At 45.3% G+C, this 27,888-nt stretch overlaps 2 protein-coding genes across 2 annotated transcripts in view; both read left to right on the top strand.

Moving 5' to 3' along the window:
- Positions 1–7,636, top strand: part of LOC150064815 (spermatogenesis-associated protein 31D1-like) — a 27,665-nt gene extending 20,029 nt beyond the window's left edge. The window contains exons 4-5 of the mRNA XM_090329142.1: positions 489–567; positions 7,287–7,636. Coding sequence (XP_090185268.1) covers positions 489–567; positions 7,287–7,636 — 429 coding nt within the window. The remainder of the gene's footprint in view (positions 1–488; positions 568–7,286) is intronic.
- A 13,456-nt stretch (positions 7,637–21,092) lies between these two features.
- Positions 21,093–27,485, top strand: LOC150064816 (spermatogenesis-associated protein 31D3-like). The gene is made up of 4 exons (XM_090329144.1): positions 21,093–21,234; positions 22,170–22,206; positions 23,366–25,829; positions 26,340–27,485. Exons 1-4 carry the CDS (start codon positions 21,093–21,095, stop codon positions 27,483–27,485), a joined length of 3,789 nt encoding a protein of 1,262 aa, XP_090185270.1.
- The last annotated feature ends 403 nt before the right edge of the window (positions 27,486–27,888 follow it).

The raw sequence follows: 27,888 nt of genomic DNA on the forward strand, positions 1-27,888 counted from the left end.
AATAATCAAAATCAAGAGGGTATAAACTCCAGTGGAATGATGGCTGGTAAAGAATTAGGAAAATTTTGTTCCAAGGGGAGAGTGCTAGACTTGAGCACAAAAGCTCAGGGATGGACCCAGGCTCTGAGTTCAAGCTCCAGGATTAGCATCAAGAAAAACAGTGTAAGTGTAGGGAGCACTTGCTTGCCTAGCATACATGAAGACCCGGGTTCGATTCCTTGGTACCACGTATAGAAAAAAGCCGGAAGTGGTGCTGAGGCTCAAGTGGTAGAGCTCTAGCCTTGAGAAAGTCCAAGGACAGTGCTCAGGCCATGAGCTCAAGCCCAGGACTGGCAAAAAAAAGAGTAGGGAGCACTAAAGCTTTCCCACTGACACACTCATTGTCTCAGGTACGATTTTTCAAGGCCTGAGTGATTTGTGGGTAGTTCATCGCCAGTGTGGAGCGCACAGTTTCCTAGTTACTATCTGCCCACTTGCCCACTTTGAAGATACAAGGGTCAAGCATGGAACAGGAACAAAAGCCGTGGGCTCCCAAGCACCTCTTACACAATTCTGAGAATTATACGAGTAAGTTCCATGCCAGCTAAAAAGAGACTAAGCATTTTAAGACACAAAAGATACAGTAAAATACAGGAGTGAAGACTCAGGATGAGATACATCGAGGGCATAATAAAGAGCCATGCTGAAAGGACAGGAAATTAAGAGGGGCTTTCCCTCTTTTTAAACAGTGAATTGATTCCAGAAGAGAGAATAGTCCTAAGAAAGAGTTGTCTGTATAAACTGTGGATCTCCCGAAACCTGAGTTCATGGCATCTTTCAAGAAGACCCTGGAGAAGAGAACCTGACATGTAGGTAGGAAAATGAGGCTGTGGGTTTGTCAGCAAAAAGAGAAACTCAGAGTTTAGCAGAACCCAACAAGAGACAATCTATCATGGGGAAACTTTTGGCCATAGCAAAGGAAAGGGTTAAGGCCCTGTGTCTGCAATCAAGAAGCTGTCCGTCCTGGCTTGATGTATCCTAAGTGTTGGATGAATCCAACAAGACCAAGCTCCCAGGAGGTTTTGACATTCAAGAAACAACATGATCATAGATTCACTTCCTTTACCCCCTTCAGGTGGTGAAGATGCTAGGTCCCCCTACCTAATGATTTAATCACCCCTTGACTTGAAGAAATGCCTATATCAGTTGCTGATTAGCATCAGCATTAACTAATTAGGTTGAGCAGAAATGGTTTTAGCATCTTGTTACTGATACTGGAAGCCTTCCCACTTTCTTTTCCACCTTTTTTAACCTCCCTTCAAATACACTGGTTTTCCTGAATGTCAGGGCTTGTCACTGGGGTGCAGGAAACCTACATTCTTAGCTGTTATTATGATTCTGTTCTTGGCTGAGGGATTTGGACTTTCCCAACACACTGCCACTTCAGACAGTCCAGAACCAATTCTAGAGACTAAAGTGTGTCTAGCAACATAGCAAGAGAGAATGAGCCTTTCCTATTTCAGTTTCTCTTTAGTGTGGTTTAACTTACGTTTTTGTAATTTTCCCTGTTGGAGGCTTTCAGCCTCTTGAGAAAGTAAGATTATAAGATGGTGCCTGGCAGCTTGCTGACCAGGAAGTTACTTTGCATTGGTTGATTTGTTTCTTCCGTGTTTGTGGATAGAGCGTGATCGCTAGATTTTTCCATGTATGCTTGCTGCATGCGCAGATGACCTTTATTGTGATTGGCTGCTTAAGGATATAAATAGTGGAGGATTTCTGGGAAAGGAGAGAAAAAGACAGAGAGAAGAGAGGAGACAGAAACAGGAAAAAACCTCTGCTTATAGCTATTTGAGTCTATGATCATTCCCCGTCCGTCTCCGAAGTGACATGTCATTGCGGCAGTCAGCGACATTTTCCCTTTATGAATAGGATTCAGAAAACCAAGGTACTTTTAAAGGTGAAATTTGCTCTTCCTGAGATTTCTTATACAATGAAAGATGCACTCCACTTCCTCTGTTGCCTGTTTTAAGCTCCTTGTAAATAAACTGGCTTTCCTATTCAATTGGCAAGGTCAATCACTGAGTAGATGCAGAGGACAGATCCTACTGAAGTGGTGATAAAAGAATGCAACACTTAAGATGGAGACTTAAGAGTTTTAGTTGCTACTATTGATTAGGGCCTGAGTATAGCTTAGTGGCATAGCACTGGTCTAGCAAAAACACCTGGGTTTAGCTGGGCACTGATGGGCCATGCCTTTAATCCTAGTAACTGAAGAGGCTGAGAGCTGAAGGTCACCATTCAAAGCCAGCAAGAAAGATCACGAGTCTCTTATCTGTAATTATCCACCCAAAAATCCCCACCAGAAGTGGAGTTGTGACTCACGTGGTAGAGCACTAACCTCGAGCAAAAAAGTTTAGGAGCAGCACATAGGCCCTGAGTTCAAAGCCCAGGATGGCACACACACAGAAAAAAAAAACAAATTCCTGGGCTTGCTCATGAGCGGAGTAAAATCCATCACCACAAAACAAGAACAACTGCAACAAAGAAAAAAGAAAGGAAAAATTAGATTATACTAAATATGGTAACTACTATTTGAATGTAGTTTGGAACACTTAAAATATTTAGGAGCTAAGTCAGGCACGGTGGCTCACGACTGTAGTACTAGCTACTCAGGAGGCTTAGAGTTCAAATTCCATGACCAACAATAACAAAAAAAATCCTTGGAAAACCCTGGGGTCATGGACTTGCTAGGACAGGCAAGGAAATGTCTCATCATGAAAGCTACACTACCTTTCCTTCAGTGGCTAAACTCTCTACTGTGATAGTATAAGATAGCATATGATTATTGGAAAATCAGAGCACCGAGCCTGAAATAAGAGGTAATACTTTGCCAGACCACCCCTAGCCTCCTGTAACGGAACTCCTAAAAACACTAAAAGCACTATCTAAAGGGAACGAAAAAGAACGTGTTGGAGAATTCTGGTTATATGAAATCTCCATTTTTTGTTTTTGTTTTTGGTCTGTCATGGGGCTTGAACTCTGGGTTTGGGCATGTCTCTGAGCAATTCAGCTCAAGGCTATTACCCTACCTCTCGAGCCACAGTGCCACTTTTCTAGTGCTTAATTGGAGATAAGAGTCTCCCAGATTTTAGTGCCCTTGCTGGTTTTGAACCGAGATCCTTAGATCTCAGCCTCCTGAGTAGCTAGGATTACAGGAGTAAGCCACCACACATTTTTTTTTCTTTTTGCCAGTCCCGGGCTTGAGCTCATGGCCTGAGCATTGTCCCTGGACTTTCTCAAGACTAGAGCTCCACCACTTGAGCCTCAGCAGCACTTCCAGCTTTTTTTCCATGCATGTTGTACTGAGGAATAGAACCCAGGTCTACCACTCTACCACTAGGCCAAACTCCCAGCACCTGGCTCCACTTTTTAAACTGGACAAGGAAATCTGTTGGGAATGAAATTTCTTAGCGGGAAGTGTGAAGGAAGTATGATGGCAGGAGCTGATGAAACAAATTGAAATACAATATAAATATATGCAATGCAACAATGAAGTCTATACACACATACACAATTAACATATGCCATTTTTTAAAGGCAAAACAAAGAAAAAATAAAAAGGAAAGAACTCTCCAGAATATACCAATTAAAAGATCTAATCCTTGTGAGATAGCCCATGTCTACAATACTAACATTGAGTCACGAAGATCACAGTTTAGGGCTAGCCTGAAGTACAAACCTACATCACCACCTTTTTATTTTTATTTTTTATTTATTTATTTATTTATTGCCAGTCCTGGGCTCAGGGCCTGAGCACTGTCCTTGGACTTTCTCAAGGCTAGAGCTCTACCACTTGAGCCTCAGCACCACTTCTGGCTTTTTTCCTATGTATGTGGTACCGAGGAATCGAACCCGGGTCTTCATGCATGCTAGGCAAGCACTCTACCACTAGGCCAAATTGCTGGCCCCTGATCACCACCTTTTTAAATTGAAACAAGTAAACAAGATGTGCAGTGCTCTAACAATCAGAGATACTGTCTGGAAGAATTGAGTGGGTTCAAGTTTTCATGAAGCTCCTTCTCATTGTGTAAAACTATTAACCTCTTGGGTCTCAGATTTTTCATCAGAAAGCAAGAATGACATGGTATGTATGCACTGCATACAAACTGGATAGTATATGAACATTCATCAAAAACTGCCTGCCTGTAAAATGTTGCTATTGACATAATGCTTACTCCTATTATCATTCTTTCCAGATTCTTTACAAGGCTAAATGTTTAAGGAATACAAAGATTCAGAACAAGGCTGTAAAACAAACAAAAAACCCTTCACTCTTGAATAACTTCATCAGAATCTCCTTTGCTCTTCATATATTATGGGTAAGAAAAGCCATTATAGTCCCTGATTCAGACATTGTCACCTAAAAGAGAACTGAATCATGAAAGTTTTAAAGTAGTACAGATTATACAACTATACTAATAAAAACCCTAGCTACTTATCAATACCATTTAATCTCTCAAAAGCTAAAAGAGAAGTATTTGATTTCTGGTTATAAAATGTCACTCTAGAGGCCAAGAGTGTGGTCTAGTGGTAGAGTGCTCGACTACCATGCACAAAGCCCTAGGTTCAATTCCTTGGTACCACAGAAAAAGCCGGAAGTAGTGCTTGGCTCAAGGGTAGAATGCTAGCCTTGAGAAAGCTCAAGGACAGTGCCCAGGTTCTGAGTTCAAGCCAAAGGACTGGCAAAAAGAAAAAATGGTCCTCTAGGAACTACAAATGGAACAGAAAAAATAATTTAAGAAATTTAACTATTACCCAATCATTAATCAGTAGGAATCCAAGACAAATGATGCAATGACAAGATAATACTGAGAGAAAAAATACTACAATCACTACTGCTAAAACAAAACAAAACAAAAACAAACCCAGCAGCTTATATGGTAGTTTATATTTTTTCCCTTTTTCTATTTCTTTTAGTCCTAGACATACACATTCAAAATATAGTTCAATTACAATAGAAATAAAAATTTTAGCTGGGCGTGGTGACTCACACCTGTAATCAATCCAGCTACTCAGGAGGCTGAAATCTGAGGATCAAGGTTCAAAGCCACCCCGGGCAATACAAAGCCATGATATTCTTACCTCCAGTTAATCACTAGAAAATGGGAAGTGGGGCTGTGGCTCAAGGGTAGGATGGTAGCTTTGAGCTGAAGAGTTCAGGGACAGCGCACAGGCCAGAGTTCAAGCCCCATGACCAAAAAAAAAAAAAAGAAAAAGAAAGAAAAAAAGAAAAGAAATAAAAATCCCTTTTTAAATGTTGGTTGTGGGACTTGAACTCTTGGCTTTGGCGATCTATATAATATAACATAATGTCTATAGAGTGTATATCTCATCATTGATTTGTATGTCTATGTCCATGACCTTGAGTACCCGAATATTGAGTCCTCGCTCTTGTACTGTTTGGATCTAATATCCACATATTAAGGATATCATGTGCCTTTTCTTCCTTTGGTCTTGATTTGTCTCACTCAACATGATTCGCTCTAATTTCATCCATTTCCCAGCGAATGCCATTATTTTTAAAGGTAAAATGAGCTTTAAGAATAACCATCCCCTCCTTGTTAGCATAGTGCTGAAGTGCCACCATGAAGTGATGGAGAAATTTAGCTGGATTTTCATTAGATTCCTGGGTAATCTCCAGGCTCTCCAGTGACTTGGCATGGATGGGCTGCCCGTAAACCCAGGGCATAGGGAAATCATACAAGATTGGCAGGGGGAAGGACAAGCACAGAAAGCAAGGAAAGCATGAATGTATAGAACATCTAGCTATTTACCATTGGGACAGCAAAAGTTGTCTGGATCTCTGAGAATATTATAATGAAAAGTTCTGGTTTTTGGCCATGGAGACTGGCAGTCTTACATTTTCACTACGCCTTATTGCAATAAAACACAAGGCACTTTGGCTTTATGGATTCCGTTAGTGAGAGGACATCTAGAGAGGGCAGGAGCGCATCCCAGGGGAGTGTCTTACCTCTGGTGTGACTGGCAGCACTCCATCTGAGGGAGAGACTTGGGGATGGAGTCTGCTGAGTGTAAAGAGCTTAGGCATGGAGGGCTATCCACCCATAATGCCTCTTTCAGAATGAGGGTCAGATTCTGTATTCAGGCATCCTGACAGACCAAGGAGACATAGGAATGCTGTGGCATAACACCACATCTAGAGAGACAGGGGCTCAGAGTAGCACTCATCAGAGGGGGAAGAGGGGTGGTAGGAGACCCATGTCAGGAATGCAAGGCCAGCAATGATAAAAGCAGGAAGTCCTTGGCAGAGTTCCTGTGGCAGTTTGGTTTGTAAGGTAGGGTCAGGATGGGAATTAGCCCTCAAAAAAAAAAAAAAAAGCAAGCAGCTGGCATGGCCCCTCCTGTGTGTCTTTGCCATCAGTTGTAAAGTTTTGACATAAAGGAACTACCATGTGGTTCAGGCAGAGAAAAGTTATATCTGAACTACTGGCCCATACTGGGTGGAAGCTGTGAGAAAAAGGGGGTTAACATCTGGAGGAACTGGGGTTCATATAGAGAGTGGGCCGGGAGGAAGTGTGACCACAGTGGATGCAGATGTGAACTCAGGGTCTGGGAACCTCTCACAAGTCTGTAGGAGGCATGAGTAGGGCAGCCCAGGATGCGACCTCAGAGAAAGGGAAGGACACTGCCCCAATGTGTACAGGTCACCTAGAGAAGGTGACTTTCTACATGGAAAGCAAAGCAGCAAGGGGGAAATCTATGTACACACTCCCTTAGAAAAAGTGGCCCTTTCCTCCAGCAGACCTAACACTTCCACCTGTGGAACTGGTGGTATTAGCAGGCTGAGAGCTGGGGCTGAACCCAGCAGGCAGGGGGTACCTGTCACCCAACCATCAGGCCTTTGATTCCAAGTCTCCGCCCCAGCCAGATCTGGGTCAGCCTGCAGCTCTAGAAGCCAGGTGAAAGTTCTTCTGTTCCTTCCTGCATATCATCAGTTGTTCCCAGCAGGTTTTTATTTTATTTTTGAGGCTGAGAAGACACAAGCCAGAATCGCCAGACCCATGGATGGGAACAGAGCTAAGGAAAATCCAAAGTGGTAGCCAAGGCAGTGCTGAGCCTGGGGGCGGGGCGTTCCTGAAGCTGAGGTGACTGATTGGCCAGGAGCAGGATCCTGAGAGCGCCCTGGGGGCCACCTTAAGACTAGACCCAGTCAGCTGAACTGACCTTGGAGTTGAGAAAATTCTACAGAGGCATTGGTCAGAGGTGACAAAGGAGTTTTATTACAGCTGGCCTTATCCTGGGCTACCTCAGGACCGAGAGCAGCCCTTCTTCCCGGATGTTCCTAGACTACTGTCTCTCGGTTCCTCCGGGTTCCTCCAAACCCTGTCTGGATTCCAGCTCTGCCCGGCCAGTCCCAACACTCCTGGCTATCTGGAGATGTGGGACGGGCCTCGTTCCCTCCTCCCGGAGGCCCAGGCCGGCTCTAGGCCGCGCTTCCCGGGCTGCCAGAGACCTCAGCCTGCCTTTGGCCCTTTGCCTCGGGCTGCTGCCCCAGACCCTGTCCGTTCCCCCCACCCCCCAACCCCGCGCCGCTCCCGCTGGGAACTCCCTTGGACTAAGGCCACCAAGCAAGTAATGGGTTACTTCTGGTTCTCGCAGGGCGCAAGCGCGAATCGACAGCCCTGTGGGCGGGGTCGGGCGGGGGGGGGGGGGGCGGGGCCGGGCGGGGCGGGGCGGGGCCGGGCGGGGCGGGGCGGGGCGGGGCAGAGGGAGTCCGCAGCACGGAGCTCGGGAGCGGGGGCTGAGGTGACTGTGGCCCCAGGCTGCCTCTGCCTCGACACCCCAGGATACCTCGCGGTTCCTTATCGCAGGCTCCCCGGGACCATTCACCGAACCCTCGGCCCCTCCTCCAGGTCTGCCCCGGGACCCCAGCTGGCCCTCGGTCCTCCTCCAGAGGAGTCGTGAGACACTGCCCGGCCTGCGGCCGCGCCCCCTGTCGCCCTGAGACCCCGGCCGGATCCCGCCTCTGGCCCGGTGCTGCCCCGCAGTTCCGACCCTGGCTCTTGGCCTGGTGTTTCCTGGAGACCCGATCCGGGCCCGGGCCCCTTGGCGGGGTCTGGGGCGTCCCAGGACCTCGCCTGCTAGGCCACCAGGGGAAGGTTTTGCTTCCTCTGTGTGTTTTGGAAACAGACCAACTGTTAGCACTGGTGGCAACTAGATGACCCAACTCCCCACCTGACCTTTCCTGTCCCTCCGCGGGGTGCTGAAGAGCACTGGGAACTGAGAGAGTGCTTTTGGGGAGTGAGCCTGGCTGCTTCACATCCGTTCCATCTCTACAAGCTTTCTCCACTTGATAGGCTATTTTTCCTTCTGCAGGTTATTTTTCCTTCTGCAGCTCCAGGAATATCTTGAAGTTGTTCATCTGTCTACTGAATGAACATTGACAAGAGACACAGGTTGTGACCAGCTCTTAAGGAAGTTGGCTCATGCCCTGCACTGATTGCTTTGGGCTCTAGGTTCCTAGCTCTGTGCGCTGCTATATGCTAGAGGGGATCTGTGCATATCCTCAGTAAAACAAAGAGGGAAGAGGTAGGACTCAGAGAAGCCTCTGTGGCTGCATGCAGTTTATGGCTCTCCTCAGTGTGAAGCTGTGGACCCAGCTGCCTATGACAGGATCCCCCAGTGCCTGAGTGTTTTCCTGAATCCAGCAGGACAAGGTCCTTGCTGGCCATGTCTTAATACTTCTGTCCTCTGAGAGCTAAGTCGATGTGAATTATTGTGACTGAGTGAACTGCATAGGTTTTTTGGAGGGTAGCACTCGTGTGTGCCTTCCCAGATGATCTATCCTGTGACTTTCTGCTTTGATTGATTTATTGATTGTATGTATGTGTGTGCATGCGTGTGCACATGCGCGTGAGGGCACATGTGTGTGTGTGAACATGTGCTGATATTGGTGCTTAAACTGGGGGCCTCTTGTTTCTGCTTAGCTTTTTTTGCTCTATATTACTTGAGTCACAGCTCTACATTCTTTTTGCCAATTGTAATCTTCAGATCTCAGCCTCTTGGTGTCTCTACTTGCAGAGGTGGTTTTCCCATCTCCTGCTGCTTACTGTCCCTTGTTCTCTGTGCTTGCCTCCCACAGGACCTGAAGCAGAAATTGTGCCTGGAGGAAAGAGCAGGGCAAAGTTGTCATGAGGAACATGAAGTCTGAGCTGCTGTGGCTGCTCAGGGTGGATTGGGAGCTGAACTGACAAGAAAAATGCACCCTGGTGTGGCTGAGCTGCCTCCAGGTGCATTGGGAACCCTAGGTTCCTTCCCAGAGTGTGGCTATTGGTGTGACTATTGCCAGTCCTGCAGGAAGATGAGGGAGAGACTGATGGGCTCCTCACACGGAAGCTGGGCCACCAGGAGAAGCTGCAGAAAACTCTGGTTGACCTGGAATTGGAAAAGTAGGTGAGGGTAAAGTGAGTGAGCTGAACCTGTGGGGCTGCCTTCTGACCACGTGACTGTGGTCACTTTAGTCACATGCAAAATTTGCTTACCTGAAGTTTGGCTGCTGCTGTACTGGTGAACCTGGGAATGTATGACTGTGAATTTGCCTGTTGACTGAGTTGTGACCAGTTATGATCCTGGGTTGTCTGGGTGGGCCGGTGGCCTCAGGGGGGTAGGGAGGAAGGCCTGCCCCAGCTTCTGCCAACTGTGAGTATAGTGGGAAGAGTCCCTGAGTCTAGGGATATAGGTGCCTCTTACTGCTGGAAAGTAGAAGATGGGTCCTCTCTGGGGCTTCCAGAAGTATCACAGCCAATCTGGTACCTTGTTTGGCCCAGGGAGACTCAGTTTAGATTTCTCAAGTGCGGCAGTAAAAGACTGGATTATTGAGGCTGCTAAATGTGTGCGGTTGTCCTAGCATCAGCAGAGACCTGGCACAGGGAAAGAAAGGCACAAGACATCTGTGAGAGAGATGTGGTGGACTACTGTGTTTCTTCTCCCAGCCTCTGCTGGCACTTGGCTGGTGCTCTGCGGGTAGATGTGCATGAAAAGTTGCCTTGTGAGTATGGAGGAAACTGAGGATCAGAGAAGCCTCCTCTCATCCAGTGTACAGCAAGCTGGCACTGCACTAGGCCTGCTGGCTTCAGCAGGGGGCCATCTGACTTTCCTACTGCTTCTCACTGGTGACTCTGCTGTGCCCAGCCTACACCAGGCTAATGTTCATGAATCCTGTCCCAGTCTGGAAGACAGCTAGTAGACAGCTGTCTACCATGTTGGCCCTTGTTAGCTGTTACCACCTCACTGCCACTTCCTGAGATGCCCCTATTTGGGTGGTGAAGTATCTATTTTTTCAGGATAGCTAAAGGCTTGCGGTTACCATAAAGCCTCTGACCACTTGTACTGTGCCTCACAGACAGCTGGCATATCAGGAGCCAAAACAGCTCCACATCAAGTGCCTTTCTGTTTCTTTGCATATAGTATGGTTTGTTTTGAAATGGATTTTGGAAAGATTTAGGGCTCTAACATCATTGAAGTATTCCAGGAATGCTTGCTGGCTGTGTGACATCTGTTCTGTGTGCACAGTGAGGAGTAGTAACAGCATCTGCTCACACTAAGTGCTTAGATCAGATCTGCCATGTAGTGATGTAAGACCACTGGCTTTGGAAAGTTACCTACCCTGTGCCTACTATAAACTTAGAAGCAGTGGTTGTAGTCCTGTGCTGATCCAGTGCCCATGATCCTCACGCACTGCTTCAATTCCAAAGGAGCAGTGAGGCTTAGATTTCTGGAGTATGGGCCAGCATGTAAATGGGCAGTGATGCCCCTTACCTAGTCCTTTAGTCTTGCTGGTCCTTAGCTTGCCATGAGGTTGCAGAAATTTGTCTTTGGTATTAAGTCTAGACCTTGGCTTACACCCAAAGTAGATGAGCTGCTGCCCTGACTTCACCCCTTTGGTGGAAGCCCCCTTCTGCTGTGGTTCTGCCTCTGGCAGGGACCTTCACCTCCTCATTTGTATTTTTTTTTCCTATCTGAAAGGGAACAGAAGCTTTTGCGCCACACTGTCCAAGTATATCATGGGGCTTCGACAGCAAGAGGAAAATAGAGCTGAGTTATTTAACTTGTTCAAGTCTTAACACCTTTGTGGAAAATTCCCACAGAGGTGAGCCAGTGTCTGCCCTGTACTCTGTGTGCTGAGGAATTATTGCTTTGGAAGATAGTCATTCCTTTTAGATAATGGTAATCAGTGGGGGTGCACTGAGATTTAGGACTAAATCCCATCACAGACAAGCTTTCTTGTTCCACTCTGGTCCCTTTAACAGACGTGCTGATTGACAGCAGATAGGTAGAGGGATGCAGAGTGGCCTGTTGGTTGGAGCTGTTGATGGCCTGCCCTTAAGTGCTGGTAGTGTGACATAGCACAGGGCCAGTTCTCATAACCTATCCCTTCAGTCTACTGTTTTGTCCTTTTGGGGGCCACTGTTTATGTTATACAGTGTAGGCTTTGCCTGCCTTTCCACCAAGATCTACACATGGGCCACTTTCCATGCTCCAGGTCTCAGGGAGGTGGAGCACTCATCCTTCTGGATGAGCCATTGAGTGTGGGCCCAGGCCCATGGAGTTTGTTGTGTGTGCTCAGGATTTAAGACTTCCAGCTTCTTGGTTATTTTTCTTGCTGCTCTGGTAAAGGAGGCGAGGACTGAGACTGTCTACTACCTCCCCATGGCAGAACTGGCTTCAGTTCTCCATCCCTTGGCAATACCCCTTGATTTTCTTTTTGCCTTGAGAGGTCACAGGGTGCCGCCTGGGTGACTGTTCCCCTCTGAACTCCACCTGCAGAACTGAGGCTAATGGAGTCTATCCCAGCAGGCTGTTGCTGGGGCTTCCTCCTCTTCTCTGTGGGAGTTAACTAGGTGTCCCTTCTGCAACTAGGGCCACTCTGGTCTGATGAGAAACCTCTAGGCCTTGTTAGGAAGAGTACAGGCTGTGTGTGCCTGTCTGGACCAGCCCTGTTGAATAGATGGCATGCTGATGTGCCCAGTGTCTGCCCCATAGCACAGGGCATCAGGCGCTAGGAGCTGCTGCTCTGACCAGAGTGGCATAGGCTTCCATGGTCAGTTGGAACTTGCTCTTTCTTACTCCTCTGCAACAGTTTCTCTTTTTTCATATATTTTTATTGTAATTAATAGAAGGGTTACATTATATTCACCAGACAGATGGTGCATTACTTCCAAACATTGATACCCTTTCTCATGTCTTAGTCTCCATTTCCTTTCCCCCACCCCCCTCCACATCTTGTTTTTCCCCTTCCCTATCCAATTTCAAATAACCAGATAAACATATATACATATATACAGATACACACATATATCAGATAATAAGGTGAAATTCTGTAACAATATGAGATAACCAAGGGACAGCAAAAGAGATGAGAGATGCTTAGTACATTAAGGACAATAATCACTCATTACATGGCTTTTGTTTCTATATCCTGTAGATCCTTCCATTTAGCCTCATACTATATGGCCTTATGTATCTAGGTTTTGCTCTATTGTAAATCTCTGCTAGGAGAGCCCAAGGTTTCTGCTGATTATGACAAATGAGGGAAACCATTGAGCCTATGTTCCTTTGAGTCTGGCTCACATCGCTTAATATGATTTTTTCTGTCTTTCCGTTTCCTTACAAATAGGGCGATGTCATTCTTTCTGACAGCAGCATAGAATTCCATTGTGTATAAATACCACATCTTGTTGATCCTCATCAACAAGAGGGGCATTGGGGTTTGTCCATGTCTTTGCTATGGTAAATATTGCTGCAATGAACATCGTTGTGCTTGTGGATTTAATATGTCCTTGTTTGTGGACGATTGGGTAAATGCCAAGTAGTGGAATTGCTGGGTCATAGGGGAGCTCTATGTTTAGTCTTTTGAGGAACTGCCATACTGCTTTCCATAGTGGTTGAATGAGTTTGCACTCCCACCAACAATGTAGTAGTGATCCCTCCTGGCCACATCCCCTCCAGCATCTGTTGTTATTAGTTTTCTTGATCCTGGCCATTCTAACTGGAGTGAGGTGGAATCTTAGAGTTGTTTTGATTTGCATTTCTTTTTTGGCCAGAGAAGTCATTTCTTCATGTATCTATAGGCCATTCTTATTTTTTCTTCAGAGAAGACTCTCTCTGCAAGTATTTCTATGCTCAAGGTCTCTGATGTAAGCATGGCTGATTCTTAGGTGGCTGTGTGCAACATCATTTCTTGTGCCCTTCTCCTGTTTGTTCTGGTCTAGGCTCCACATGGGGTTGCCTATGAGTAGGAGGAAGGAGCTGGATTTTGTCCATGCTTTTTCATTGAGGAAAGTATATCTGCTAGGTTCTGGCAGCATCTGTCTGTAATCTCTAGTTACTCAGGAGACTGAGAACAAAGGATATGAGGATTGTGGTTTCAAGGTGGACAGGGGAGAAATGTATGGGAAACTTTATGTCAAATTAACTAGCCCAAACATTGACACTGGCAGCAATTTTTTAAAAATAGTATGATTTCTCATATAGAGACTCCTAGGTGTTAGTGCCCTCCCAAGGTGATGAGACCTCCTCCAGGGGATGAGGTTTCTGCAGATGATGGCATACTTCCTTCCTCCCCTCTGCCACCTGCTACCCTGCTTCTGTGGCCTGCTCCTGGGTCCTGCTGTGATGAGCTGGCAGGGTCACATCCTGTCCTAAGGAAATCCTTCATGGCCTGAATAGGTTTTCTGGGAGGGGGAGGGAGTTTGGATGCTCCTTGTGGTGTGGCTTCTCTTTAGGAAAGATTCTCCGGTGATTCACCTGTTGTACTACAGTTTTGCAGCTCACTGTGGGGAGCCTAGTATTTTGGAAGCCTCAGTGCTGTATGCTTGTCTCCTTGTGCAGTCTACCCTGTCCTACTTGCTGTCTGGTGAGGCTTGAACTCAGTAGGTTTGGGTTCTACTCCCATGTTCTATTCTTCCCAGTGGTAAGGCAGACCTACTAAATTTAGTCTCACAGGAATCATCTTGAGCTTGAGGGAAACCAGGTCATATGCATAGCCTGTGTCAGGCCCTGAGTTCAGATGACATGGGCTTCTTGTAACAGTATCAAGAAGTGGAATAAAAAGGTTTCCACTCTAAGGTGGTATATCTGTAGTCCCAGCTACTTAGGAGGCTTAAGCAAGAGGACTGCTTGAGCCCAGGATTCTCATGCCAGCCTAGGTAATATAGTATAAGTCCTACGTACTCCCAAAACATGCCGCATGGAGTTTGGAGAAAAACAGATTTTTTTTACCCTTCTTGCATTTTTGTGGTGGGGGTGGGGGGCTGGTGGGAGGTTGGCAGTTTGGGGACACCTATTGGAACCTTCTGTGCAAGAAAGTGACTTGAAGAAGCCTATATGCCTAGTGAGGTTGAAGGTGGTGCTGGAAATTGGTGTAAGGGGTTTTTGGAGCAGAGAAGCATTGGGCACTCTGCTGTGGCTTGTGTCCCTGCAGGAGAAGTTACACATTAGTAGGTTGGGAAGTCATGTCTAGGTAGTTCAGGGACCCACTCCTAAAGTAGCTGCATGAGCCGCCTGGGAGTGTGGCCGTGATTGGGAGCAGAGGGTAGGGGTGGGGGGTGTACATGTGTCAGTACTAGGGCTTAAATTCATGGATTGGGCAATCTACCTTAGATTTTTTTTTCCTTTAAGGCTGGCAATCTACCACTTGAGCCACAGCTCTGCTTCCAGCTTTTTTGGTGGTAAATTGAATATATGAGTCTTAAGGTCTTTCCTCCCTGACCTGGCTCTAAACCACCATCCTCATTTCTCAGCCTTCTGAGTCTCTAGGATTACAGGTGTGGGCCACTGGTGCCTGGCTGTTTTTTCTTTCTACATATGATTGTATTATCTTTAGTTGTCAAAGGGGCTACCATTCAGTTTGAGTCTTTTTAGGCCTTGCCAATCATTCAGGATAGTCTGATCCAGTATTCTAGGTTCTGAAGTATGACTACCACTAGGCAGAACTCTGCTCCCTATGTGATCTGGCCCCTTTTGTGGTTGTGATGCTTGAACCTGAGGTCTGGGCACTGTTTCTGAGTTCTATTACTCAAAGCCAGCACTCTGCCACTTAAAGTACAGTGCCAATTCTGGTGGTTAATTGAAGATAAGAATCTCACTTTTCCTGCTCAGGGTGGCTTTGAGCCACCATGCTCAGATCTCAGCCTCCTGAGGTTGGGTTATAGGCATGAGCCACTAGCACCTGGCCAGTGTGGCTTTTTAAGGAAGTTTTGTGGCCACCTTTTGTAGGCCTCCTTCAGCCCCACTGCTTACCCATAAGGGACTTGCAGCTAAATTCAGAGGTTCGGCTGACTAGAGTGAGTGATCTTTGTCCTGGAGTCTGCCTACAGTGGCATAGCACATTCCCTCCCCATTTTAGGGATCCTTGTCTCTGGGGTCCAGGGCAGAAAGATAGTTGAAGTGTGGCTCTTCTCTGTGGACAAGGCTCTGACTTCCTAGAGGGCTCTGTTTCCTCAGCTCTAAGGTGGGAACTGTACTCTGACCTAACATTGTTTCCCACAATTGACAATGATCATCCTTACAATTTGGATTTCTGATAGCTAAGAAATCCAGAGGATTAGGGGAGGTAGAGGCAGATAAGTGAGTGGGTCAGAGTAAAGCACGAGGAAGAGGCTTTGGACTGTCCCTCTCATGACTGTCCCAGGCTGTGATGTATCCTGAACCCAAGGTCATGTGGCTTGGGGGAGCTTGGGCTTGACATTGAGAGTCAGTGGAGAATGGCAGTGGGTATATATGAGTGCTGTGACATGGGACAGCAGAGGCCTTGTGTTAGCTTGGGGCCCTTTTGATCTTCAGGGGTTTGGGTGTTACTGAAAGATTTCAAGTGTAGGGCAAACATGGACAGTGGCCATATGATGAACTTGGTCTCCTGGTGTGGTTTGTCTGGAGAGTGACAAGTATGGAAAGTAGAAGAACAGAGAGCGCTATTAGCTGAACAAGGTTATGTGGGGTCTTGAGGAAGAGTACAGACAGGTCCCTGGGAAAGATGAGACAGGGCCCTTTATCTAGGACAGGATTGCAGCTGCTGATCTACAGGAAAATTAGTTATTTTAGTAGAATAAGGCAAGGACATACACATAGATCACAGTTTAAGCAAAAGGCTCCTCCGTTATCATTGAAATCTCAGCATATAGGAAAGAAGGGAAACTCCATACGTGATTGATTCCCAGTACTTGTGCCTGAACTCAGGGCCTGGGTACTGTCCTTTATTAGCTTTTTTGTTCAAGGCTGGTACAACTTAACCTCCACTTTATTTTTGCTTATAGTGGTTAATTGGAAATAATAGCTTCACAGACTTCTTACAGAGCCTCATTTCAACCCCAATCCTTAGATCTCAGACTCCTACATAGCCAAGATTACTGGTGTGAGCCACAAGGTTTTTTTTCTTTTTATAAAACATACAATGACTACAATACTGAATTTAAGACTGACTGCTGCTCTGGCATTGAGGATGAGACAAAAGTGTTCTGAGCATCCTCACCTGTGAATTCAGGTAGGAGAAAGAAAGTCAGGACAGACCAGATGTAAAAGTGTCTCTATTTAGAGAATACAAAATTATGAAGGAATTCTCCAGGTATCAATAGTTATTTGCACTAATTAACAAGGTTAACGGAGTCACCGGAACCAGGGACAATGGACAAAATAGGTTGCATTTCCAGATAATAGCAGTAGGCCACTGAAAGGACATCCAGTTTATAATAGCATCAAAACCATGAAATATCCCTCTTTCCTTGGCTCCATCTTCCCCTCTTGCAAGTACTCATTTCCTGGTACTTTGTTGACTTTGGTTTAGTCTTTTAAAGGAATTGTATAATTTGTGCTCTCCATAAAGTCTATTACACTCAAGTTAATTCATTTGTAACCCATTGCTTACCACCCAGTGTATTTGTAGATTGATAGGTACAAATTAGGTACAAATTAAAGGAAGGGGATGGGTTGAAAGAAGCTGTTGAAATGGTGATCCAGATCAAGATGCATTGTTTGTTACATGGCAAAAAAAATTAATTCATAAAACATGTAAGGGAAAGAGGGGTTGGTGGACTGGGAAGGGTGGTGAGAATGTTGAAAGGGATGGCATTGATCAAGATGGAATGTATTCATAAACTGATTCAATCAATAGCAACTCCTTTGTCAGTACTCTCCTTTATCTCAGAGCCCTGTCGGAGTGCTGTGAAACCCTGGTTTTTTTTTTTTTTCACCGTGACTTTATCATGTAGGCCTGAGCAGTTACATGATTCGCCACTGATGATCAACACTGCCTTGACCTCTGTTTCTCCAGGTGCAAAGCCCCAACCTTTTTCCCCCATATATCTTTTATTGTAATTATTAGAAGGGTTACATTATATTCACGAGATGGAAGGTACATTACTTCACAAACATTGATACCCTTTCTCATGTCTTGGTCCCCATTTCCCTTCCCCCACCCCTGCCCCTCATCTTGTTTCCTCCCCTTCCCTATCCGATTTCAAATAACCAAATAAGCATATATACAATATATCAGATATTAAGGTAAAATGCTGTAACAATATGAGATAACCAAGGGACAGCAAGAGATGAGGGATAACATAGTACATTAAGGACAACAATCACTCATTATTTGAAAGCCCCAAACTTTTGATGCAGCTTTTGGCTTTCTGGGTACAAGCCCCAAACTGAGGTTTCTATGGGCTGCCACTCATCAGCTAGCTCAGCAGCAACACACACCAAATATCACTGGGGATCTCAAGAGTTTTAGCAGCTGTGCACAGACTAGATCTGCCTCGAAGGTATTACAGGCACCACATTCATGGAGTGAACTGCCAGGGTATCCTGGCATGCCATGTCCTATCAGGATTTTAGAAATTAGCAAACTAATTTCTAAAGTTTCTATAGATGTGTGTAAGACCTGGAATGGAGAGGGTAATTTTGAAAAGGATGAAATTCAAGAAATGTTACAAAGTGCTAGGGACAATGACAGGTAAATGCATACAACAGAATGGAAAATTCAGAAGTAGTTGAAGAATTCTTTTTAAATCCAAAGTGTAATAATTCAGTGAAAGATCGAGGATCACTCCAAAAGGTGGTACAACACAGAACATCTGTGTGGAAGGAGATGAGGCCAAACTGCAGCTTCCACACCAAATAAACTCCAAATGGCATGTGGGCTATAGAGAAAAGCCAGAATTCTGAAAGCTGAAGTTTGTCAAGGACATAGAGCATGAATTAATTATATTTGGGAAAAATAGAATGCATTGGACTTTAGTTTGCTTTCAAAGGGAACTAACAAAAGGACAGACTATAGAGAACGTATCGGCAATATGTCTACATCTGTGTACCTGGATGAACATGTGTACCAAAACTGAATAAGGATTTCTTTTCTCTGGTATTGTGGATTGAGGCCCTAAGCACTTGCTGAGGCCAGATTAGAAAAGGCAGAAGTTGGGGCTCGGTGGTGAAGAAGCTGCCTAGTATGTGCATACTAGGAGATGAGCCCCATCTTACTTTTTTGAACTAGTGCTTTTTTGAACAGTCGCTTTATGCGATATGGCATATGATTGCTAAATTAGGACATGGAAAGATGTAGCATCAGTAGTCATTAGGGGAGGCTCTTGTTAAGATCACAGGTGCTAGACTGGGATGAGTATCCCACAAAGACTTAAGGTGCTAGTGGAATGGGGTGGGATCCTTGAGATATGGGCTTGGTGGAAGGATGTTATGTTATTGGGGTGTGCCCATGCAGGAGATACTGGGGCTCCCTTCCCTCTCTGTCGTTGTCACACAGCTGCTGGGAGTTAGCAGGCTCACTTCCACTAGGTTGTCCTGTATTGTTACAGGCCCCAAAGCTGTGGTGCCAACTAGTACATACTGAAACCATGAAGGTGTGATCATCCCACTGTAGCAGAGAAAAATACAGAACACACATGTTGATGATGAGCATAGAAAATAGTACAAATAATCACTTTGGATAGTTGGACAGCTTTTTCTTAAATAATTTTTATTGTGATTAATAGGAGGGTTACATTATATTCACCAGAAGAAGGTGCATAACTTCACAAACATTGATACCTTTTCTCATGACATGGTCCCCATTTCCCACCCACCCTCTCCCACTCCCCCCACCACGCATCTTGATTCCCCCCCGTCACTATCCAATTTCAAATAACCAATTAAGTATATTATATCAGATAACAAGGTGAAATATTGTAACAATACGAGATAACCAAGGGATGGCAAAAGAGATGAGCACTAACATCGTACATTACGGACAACAATCACTCATTATATGGCTTTTGTTTCCTTATCCCAGAGGTCTTTACATTTAGTGTCATACTATTTGGCCTAAGGTCTCTAGGTTTTGTTCTGTTGTAAATCTCTGCTAGGAGAGCCCAAAGTTTCTATTGATTATGACAAATGACGGAGACTATTGGGCCTATGTTCCTTTGAGTCTGGCTTACTTCACTTAATATGATTTTTTCTAAGCCTTTCCATTTCCTTGCAAATGGGGCGATGTCGTTCTTTTTGACAGCAGCATAGAATTCCATTCTGTATAAATAGCACATCTTGTTGATTCACTCATCAGCTGAGGGACATCTGGGTTGGTTCCAAATAGTGCTGCAATGAACATCATTGAGCTAGTGGATTTAGTATGCCCTTGTTTGTGGATGATTGGGTAAATGCCAAGTAGTGGAATTGCTGTGTCATAGGGAAACTCTATGTTTAGTCTTGTGAGGAACTGCCATACCACTTTCCATAGTGGTTGAATGAGTTTGCACTCCCACCAACAGTGTGGTAGTGATCCCTCCTGGCCACATCCCCTCCAGCATCTGTTGTTATTAGTTTTCTTGATCCTGGCCATTCTAACTGGAGTGAAGTAGAATCTTAGAGTTGTTTTGATTTGCATTTCTTTTATGGCCAGAGATATTCTAGCATTTCTTCATGTGTCTATAGACCATTATTGTTTCTTCAGAGAAGACTCTCTTTAAGTCTTTGGCCCATCTTTTAATGGATGGTTGTTACTTTGGAGATTAGTTTTGGAGTGATTCAATTTTTTTGAGCTGTTGATATATTTTAGATGTGAGCCCTTTGTCCATTGTATGGTTAGTGAAGATCTTCTCCCACTCTGTAGGCTTTCTAGTTAATTTATTAGCTATGTCCTTTGTTATACAGAAGTTTAATGCAGTCCCACTTATCCAGCCTTTCTCTGATTTGTTGTGTTTCTTGGTTCTTATTGAGAAAGTTTCGCCCTGTGCCAAGGAGGCCTAGTGTGCCTCCTATTAATTCTTGTAAAGTTTTCAGTGTGTTGGCTTTTACCTCGAGGTCTTTGATCCATTTGGAGTTAATTCTAGTGCAGGGTGACAAAGAAGGATCCAACTTTAGTTTTCTGTAGGTGCTTAACCAGTTCTGCCAGCGCCACTTGTTGAAGAGGCTGTCTTTCTTCCCTTCTATTTTTTTGGCTCCCTTGTCAAAGATGAAGTGGCCATAGGTCTGTGGTTTAATATCTGGGTCCTCAGTTCTATTCCATTGGTCTACAGGCCTGCTCTTGTGCCAGTACCAAGCTGTTTTGATAATTATAGCTCTGTAATAGAGTCTCATATTGCCTCCTGAAGTAGGCAGATACAGCTTATGAGGCCCTCGGGACCTGGCCAGCAAGATCCCGGGTCTCCATATCAGTCCTGAAATCCCATCAGATCATCCAGTAACAGAGAAGACTCACAGGGCTCTGTGGGAGCCATTTCTATTTCCATAAACTCCACTTTCAGGACTTGCATATACCAGGTCAGACAAAATTAACTAGATTCCTCCTGGGGAAATGATTCGGAATATATGACAAGGTTGCCCCCTAGTGGTCAACTGGCAAATAGCAAGGGAGGGCGGAGCTGTGGGCAATCCCTCTTCACACGGCCCCTCCCCCACCCTCAGAAGCCTCTGTGACTCTGCCTTGCACTGTGATGCAGCCCAGGGGGTATTGATGAGCCCCTGCCCTGTAGGGGCTCAGATGCCTCAGGCAGCCATAAGATCCAGAACATGGAAAATGGTTTCTCTTTTCTGAAGAGTCATATTGAGTCATGGCTGAGCTTTGGCTCACTTCTTTTAAATGGAGACCCCAGGTTCACCTTTCTAAGTGCCTTGTGGTTTCTACTCCTATGTCTGTGCTACCGGTTATTGAAACCTCCATCACCAAAACTCCTGAAAAAGGACATCCAACAGGTAAGGAAATACGAGAGAATCCCCCAGAGATTCTTTTGGGTTTCCCATCTCTAGCTTGACATCACTGAATGAATGAGTCAGTCTATCTTACAGAGATCTAAGAGAAAGTCCAAAAAGAAGACAGAGCACCCATGTCATAGGGCGTGCTGCCTGGCATGGAGGACTTACGGAGGATTAAAGTTTCCATCTGAAATCCATAGACCACCTCTCTGTGTTGGAGGGTCTTAGAGAAAGGGCTTACATGGTGACACTGTGGCTCTCATTTGTTTAGTGATGTGAAGAACAGTGGCTCCTAACATTTGGTCCTGGGTGCCCCTGTACCATCACCAGGCTTTTCTTCCTGTTGAGATGGTCACGAGAGCAGCGCTGACCTCTTGAGATCCTCTGAGCAGAGCCTGGCACCTGAATTATGCCCACAGTTCAGAATCCTCTGAGGGGGAGTACAGTGTGGGGAGTGCAGTGTGGCTGTTGGCTGCAGATTCTATGCCCTCCTCTAGCAGAGGACCTCTAGCCCAAAACCCCAGTGATAAGACCTTCTTTAAGAAGACAAAGTAAACATACTTGATCATCTTTAGAAGCTAATAAAAGGAAGAATCAGGGCCTGGAATTTGGCCTAGTGGTAGAGTGCTTGCCTAGCATGCATGAAGGCCCAGGTTCGATTCCTTGGTACCACTATATGGAAAAAAGCTGGAAATGGTGCTGTAGCTCAAATGGTAGAGTACTAACCTTGAGAAATGTCCAAGGACAGTGCTCAGGCCCTGAGTTCAAGCCCCACAACTGGCGAAAAATAATAAAAAAATAAAAGGAAGAATCAAATCTGAATTTAATGTGGAGACATCTTATTATTGAATAATGCTTAGCAGAAATCGCTACAAAGAGGAGCAATAGAAATGAGTCCTGAGACCTCATTCTTTTCTTTTTGCTCTCAATGACAGGGAATAATGAAGAGGAAGAGGAGGAGAGCATTTCGAGGTACGTTGTTTTCCTATCTGATTTAAGCTCACCAAAAATGATTTTTGTCAGAACAGAGGGTGCACCGTCTCTTTCAATATGGATATTAGATCCAAATAATGCATGACTCAATACTAACATACTCCAGCTCATTGACATGAATTTGGAGATATAAATATGTCTAGATAGACATACAAGTTTATGATGGGATATATATTCTATAGACATATCTATGCCATAAAAAACACTCAGCTTAATTTAATTATGTTGCTAAATTTATGTGTCAGTGGTTGCATGTAGAGATTCCTTTTTTGCATACTTGTTTATACAACATGACATTTGAAATATGATGTAAAACCTCAGTGTTAATAAACATTTAAAAAAATGCCTTTTGTCATTCTCTTGTTCTCATAGTTTCTCAGGACATTAGCTACTAGGCTACTAGGTTTCTCTCAGAAAATGAGCCCTCCAAGGAGAGGCTCACAGAAAGGCAGACCAGACACACAGCTCAGAGTCCATACTCTGCCAACCATGAGCATGAGGCAGTTCTACACCCAGGCAGTGGGTTCTGCTCACTAGGGGGCCAGGTGATATGTCAAGCCACAACTTCAGTGTCCAGGCATTGTGGAGAGCATTACTCCTGGGTGCTCAGATTTATGTCTGAGGTAACCACTGGCTTCAGGGCTTCACATGGTGGATTTGTGCATCACATGGGATGAGGTAGAAGGTATTTTATACATGATGCTAGCTTCATATGAACCTTCTTAATGAAGGAAACTGATCATTTGACTTTGTCTACTCATATTTGGGGATTTTAGCATTTATATCCTAGAGATTGATAGGATTCTTATGTTCCTACTTTTGTTACATGTAATCCATTGTCCTGGTTTTCCAGATCGGAGAAGTCACCGGGAAGAAGTAGAGGAAGGGAGGAAGCTTCTTCTATTCTGAAGAGGTGATTATGATTTCCCATTCTATTCTGATCTCTGTGTCCTGGGGATGAAGTGCCACCCATCTCAGTCATGGGAGGGATAGCCAGAAAAGGTATGTGAAGCAAGGTTCTGGGGAGAAGCTCTAGTCTGTGTTGAGAGGTCCTAGATGTTAGAGAACATGAAGAAAGTAGCCGGCAGCCCAACAACCACGGGGTCAGTGGGCCCGCTCATCCTTGTGCTAATCATAGATACAGCTTGGTCCCTTCTGTCTCCTGCAGCCCCCTGAACCTACAACATGATACCACCCACTTTCGGCAACTGCTCTGCCCTGACCCTTTCTGTGAGGTATGCAACAGAACAACTGCTGAGGTCAGTCGTCTGCTCTCCCAGGCATACCTGAAGGAAACTGCATGTGCTCTGTCCCCATCCGCTTCCCCAGCTCCCATGAAAAAGTCATCATCTCTGACTACTGCTCTTTCAGCAATTCCTTCAGAACAACCAATCCGAGCCCCTACGCCTACCTTTTCTGTACCCTCACCAAACCAAGACATTCCCTTGAAGGACTTCAGTTCATCCTCACCACTGGAAGAGTCTGAACCATCCAAACCAATTTCTCAGACAGAGATCAAATTCCCAGTGGACCCCTCACCATCTGAGCAACTTGCCTTAATTTCCCCTCCCCTAGCACATCCTACTCAGGGAGGAGAACTTGTTCTCCAACAAGTTTGCCCTTTGTCTACTGTGGACAGCCCTGATAGGTTGTCCACCTGTGACTCAACAATGAGAGACCCTAACTCTTCCAGCTTAGAGGTGTCAGGATTCTCCTGCAGTGAGCCTATTGTGAAAAACACACTCTCTTCCGATTTGGTAGAACATAAGGCCAGGCAGAATTGTCTTGACCTTCATTCTTCTGAGGCCTCTGCAGGAGATAGCACTCCAACCTACTATGTAGAACCTTGTAACCTCTCATTTGTTGGACTTGATGTCCTTAAATTCCTGGAATCACAAATTAAGAAGAGAGAAGGCTTATTGATGTGGAAAGAAAGGGAAAACAAAATTGCTTCCTTTTCAAAACATGATACGCTATTGAGTTCTGTAGGGAAAGTGTTAGGGTCTGTTGCTGAGGAGCAGGACCTGGCAGTTTCCCTTCCATTTGGGATGGCCAAAGGCAAGCAAGAGGAGCTACACAAGTACGTGCAGGCCCCAGGTCCAAATCCCTATGAGGACCACTCACGACAAAAATCATCTGCTAAGCACTTCTGGGGCCTCCCATCACTACACAGTGAGTCCCTGAGCCCTGCTGTTGTTGCCTTAGGTGACTGTACCCTAAAACTTGTCTTCTTTAATATAATCTCCAACGTCGCCACAGCCCATGAATCCCCCATCTTCCCTAACCCTAAACCTTTGCCATTATCTGATATCCAGTCTCAAGTCTTACCTGAAACCTTGTGCCAAGATCTTCCAATGTCCCAGGCCCAGGCCCAGGCCCAGTTTCAATCTCCACTTCCAGTCCTACCACCTTCTCTCTTACCCCAGGTTAGGGCCTGTGGAGTCTGTTTTCATGGACCACAGAGTGAGACACAGATCCTTACAACCTCTGAAATTCATCACATGGAACATAATATACTGTGGAAAAAGCAAGAGAATGTGTGGGGTTTACCCTCTGTGGTCCGGGGATCTCAGGAAGACTTTTGTTCTCCAGCTCCACAACTTTCATTGGCCAGACAATATTCCCAGGCCAATGTTACAGTGTCCATCCTTCCTGGTGATTTCCCCCTCACCAGTGAACTGCGGCAAAAACTAGAGCATCACCTTCGAAAGAGGCTCATCCAGCACCGCTGGGGCCTGCCACACAGGATCCAAGAGTCTCTGTCATGGATAAGTCCTAGGACAGACATTCCCCAGGGCTCTAGGGCAGACATTCCCCAGAGCTCTGAGTCTAAGAGCAGTCAGGGACTCTCATGGTTTTCCTCCCTGAAATTTCAGAGCAGCACACATCCAAACTTTGAATCGATTGAACCGGAAAGCGTTGACGAGAAGAACTCAGAAATACCTCTGCTAGAAGAGGAAGTGGGGAAGGAACAGGGATACAGTCCAGAGATTGGCCCCACAGACCATCTATCCAGTGATTCAGAGGGTGATTCTCATAGTAGTTCAGGATCTGACTCAGAGTCAAGCCCAGAAAGTTACACAGAGAGTATGTCAAGGAATACTGTAAATACCTCACTGAGTCATAAACAACTCAAAGATGCCCTGGAAAAACACTGGGACAAGAAATTTGCAGAAATCAGTAAAGGTCAGATTCCTGGCACTGCAACTGGTTCACTGATGTTCAACAACATGCAATTTCCCTCCCGGGAAAAATCCCCTAGCCAAATGAAACAGACGGCACTGGAACCGTTAATGGGGGTGGAGAGCAGCTTGAGCATACCCCCCAACATTTCCTTCCATGATTCCAGCAAGCAAACTATTTTGGAAGACCGTATTAAGTTTTTCTATATGAAGATGATGCATGGTCTTCTCCAGAAAATCCGTGAAACCGTAGAAATTGTTAATGAAAAAGAAAATCCATACCAGGCCTGTTCCAACTTGAAACTTCCCTCCCCATCCAGTTCCATTTCTGGGGAGGATTCTCAACTTAGTTTCTCTCAGCCTCTTAGCAAAAATTTTGATAGTGAAGAGAAGATAAGATCAACAAATTCAACCTACGTCGTAGATTTTCCTGATCCTGATGCCTTACCTGAAAATAAACAAGAGGAAGGATCCCAACCACTCCGTGTTGTAGATTTTCCTGATCCTGATGTCTTACCTGAAAATAAACAAGAGGAAGGATCCCAACCACACCGTGATATGAAGCATGATCCTGTAGATCTTCACAAAATGGATAGAAATTATCCTTTGCTTTGCCAAACACAAAACATCACCAACAAAGCCATTCAGAAAGTAAAAATAAGGTCAACTGAAGCTGTATCTGAGCCACTGAGTAAGAGAGAAATTTCTGATAAAAGGGTAAAACCACCTCAGGAAAAAAGCATGAGGTTGGGAAATATTTCCATGGCTAGCACAGAAAAATCTAGGGAGCTATCTAAGGTGGAGGATCTCTGTTTTTATCAATCACAAGCCAGTACCACCTTAAAGGTCAGCAAGTGCAAGAGCTCCCTAAGGACAGATGTTGATATGAGAAATGTGGAAACGGCACTGACTACTCAATGTCCCTTAAAGGGAACATTGGGTCCCCGTGGTCCTGATCTCCCAGACTTAAAATATCAACTTTTTGATGAGTTGAAATTGAAAATGGAGAGCAGAAAGAAAGGAAAGGCCCAGGGTCTTCAGGATGACCAGCCTCTGGAGTCAGATAACTTGAAAAACCGGAGTTTGTTTACTTTTGACTCTGGTGATTCCAGTGGGGATGTGGCAACTTCCCATGTGCTACATGCTCTACAGGACAAGTCAAAGATCAGCAGGGAGCAGGCACAGAAGCCTTGCACCACCAGTGACCTCCACAAGAGCCGAGGCAAGAATTTGCCACAAGTTAAGAAGGGCATGAGCCCTGCAACACCCAAATCAAGGGACTTTGGTGGAGGAGATACAGGGCTGGCACCATCACAACCCAGAAAGCAGACCCAGCATCCTCAAGAGAAAGCAAAGGAGAGGCCTGGGACAAAATCCTCCCACCCACTGTCACAGAAGGTACGGCCTCCTCATGAAAACCGCTTCAGAACCCACATGAAGCAGTTTTTTCAGTGGCTTAGTACAGGTAAAAACAGTAAAGGACAAAGTTCCCTGGGAAAGGGCAGTTCTCCATCTGTGCAAGCCAGAAGCCTAGGTAAAGGGAGAGCTGCTATTCCAGCCAACACTGAACATCAGAAAGTCCCCAGAGACACTGGGAAAGTCCCAGGGGTGAAAGGAGTGCAGAGGCATGGAGTAGATACTATGTGCTCCCCAGGACCCTTTTTGTCTTCCGTGAAGTCTGGGAAAACTCAACAGAAGGCAGAAAAGCAAACCCAGCCAGATCATATTCAGGGCCAGAACCTCAACGAGAAAGCTTCCTGCTCTAGCGTGTCATGTGTCAAGTCCAGGATGCAAGAAGCTGCTTGTCCTGGTCAGAGTAACCTTGAGAAGAACAGGAAGGGCACAGGCTGGCATGGAGAGCCAACAAATGTGCTATTTGCTAACCACAGGCATCTCACAGCCATGGCACACAGGGAGCCAGTACTCCATGGCAGACCCACCTGCAAACGTCAAATGCATCAGGTGCCTCCGGCTGCCCCTTCCATTCCTAATGGCAGTGTGTTGGAAAATGTTTCCCTATTGAAAGAGAAAATCTTCATCATTCTCCGGGACAAAAGTTCTCCTCCCTCAACGTAATTCATTTCCTTTCCCCCAATAAACCTTCAACACATTGCCTTATTTTCACCTGCAATAAATGTTCTGACAGTAGTTCTGCCTTTTGCATCTTGTGCATATGAGTTTTGTGTAACTCATGGCTGGTACTTAGGACTAGGGAGCAGTTTGTTCTTACTGATTTTCTCTGTTGTCTTTGATGAGTTGATTGTTGGAGCCCTTGCTGAGAAATCAATGACTAGAATCCAAAAATCTCCTTCCCTACCTAATAAAGCTTATTTTCCATCTTCAGATATAGTAGAGAAGAATTAGCATATCTGTACAAGGGATTGAATTGAAGTATGTGTTTCAGAACAACTTTACTCTCTGTGTGTGTGTGGGGGGGGGGTCCTGGGGCTTAAACTCAGGGCCTGAGCAATGTCCTTAA

Source organism: Megascapheus bottae, chromosome 3 (genome assembly GCF_031878675.1).
Source record: "Megascapheus bottae isolate mThoBot1 chromosome 3, mThoBot2.hap1, whole genome shotgun sequence".
Taxonomy (NCBI): Eukaryota; Metazoa; Chordata; class Mammalia; order Rodentia; family Geomyidae; genus Megascapheus; species Megascapheus bottae.

Coding starts and splice junctions, on each gene's coding strand:
- LOC150064816 (XM_090329144.1), top strand. CDS start 21,093: ATGGCTGAGCTTTGGCTCACTTCTTTTAAATGGAGACCCCAGGTTCAC. Junction 21,235..22,169: donor TGAAAAAGGACATCCAACAG/GTAAGGAAATAC, acceptor TCTCAATGACAG/GGAATAATGAAGAGGAAGAG. Junction 22,207..23,365: donor GAGGAGGAGAGCATTTCGAG/GTACGTTGTTTT, acceptor TGCTAATCATAG/ATACAGCTTGGTCCCTTCTG.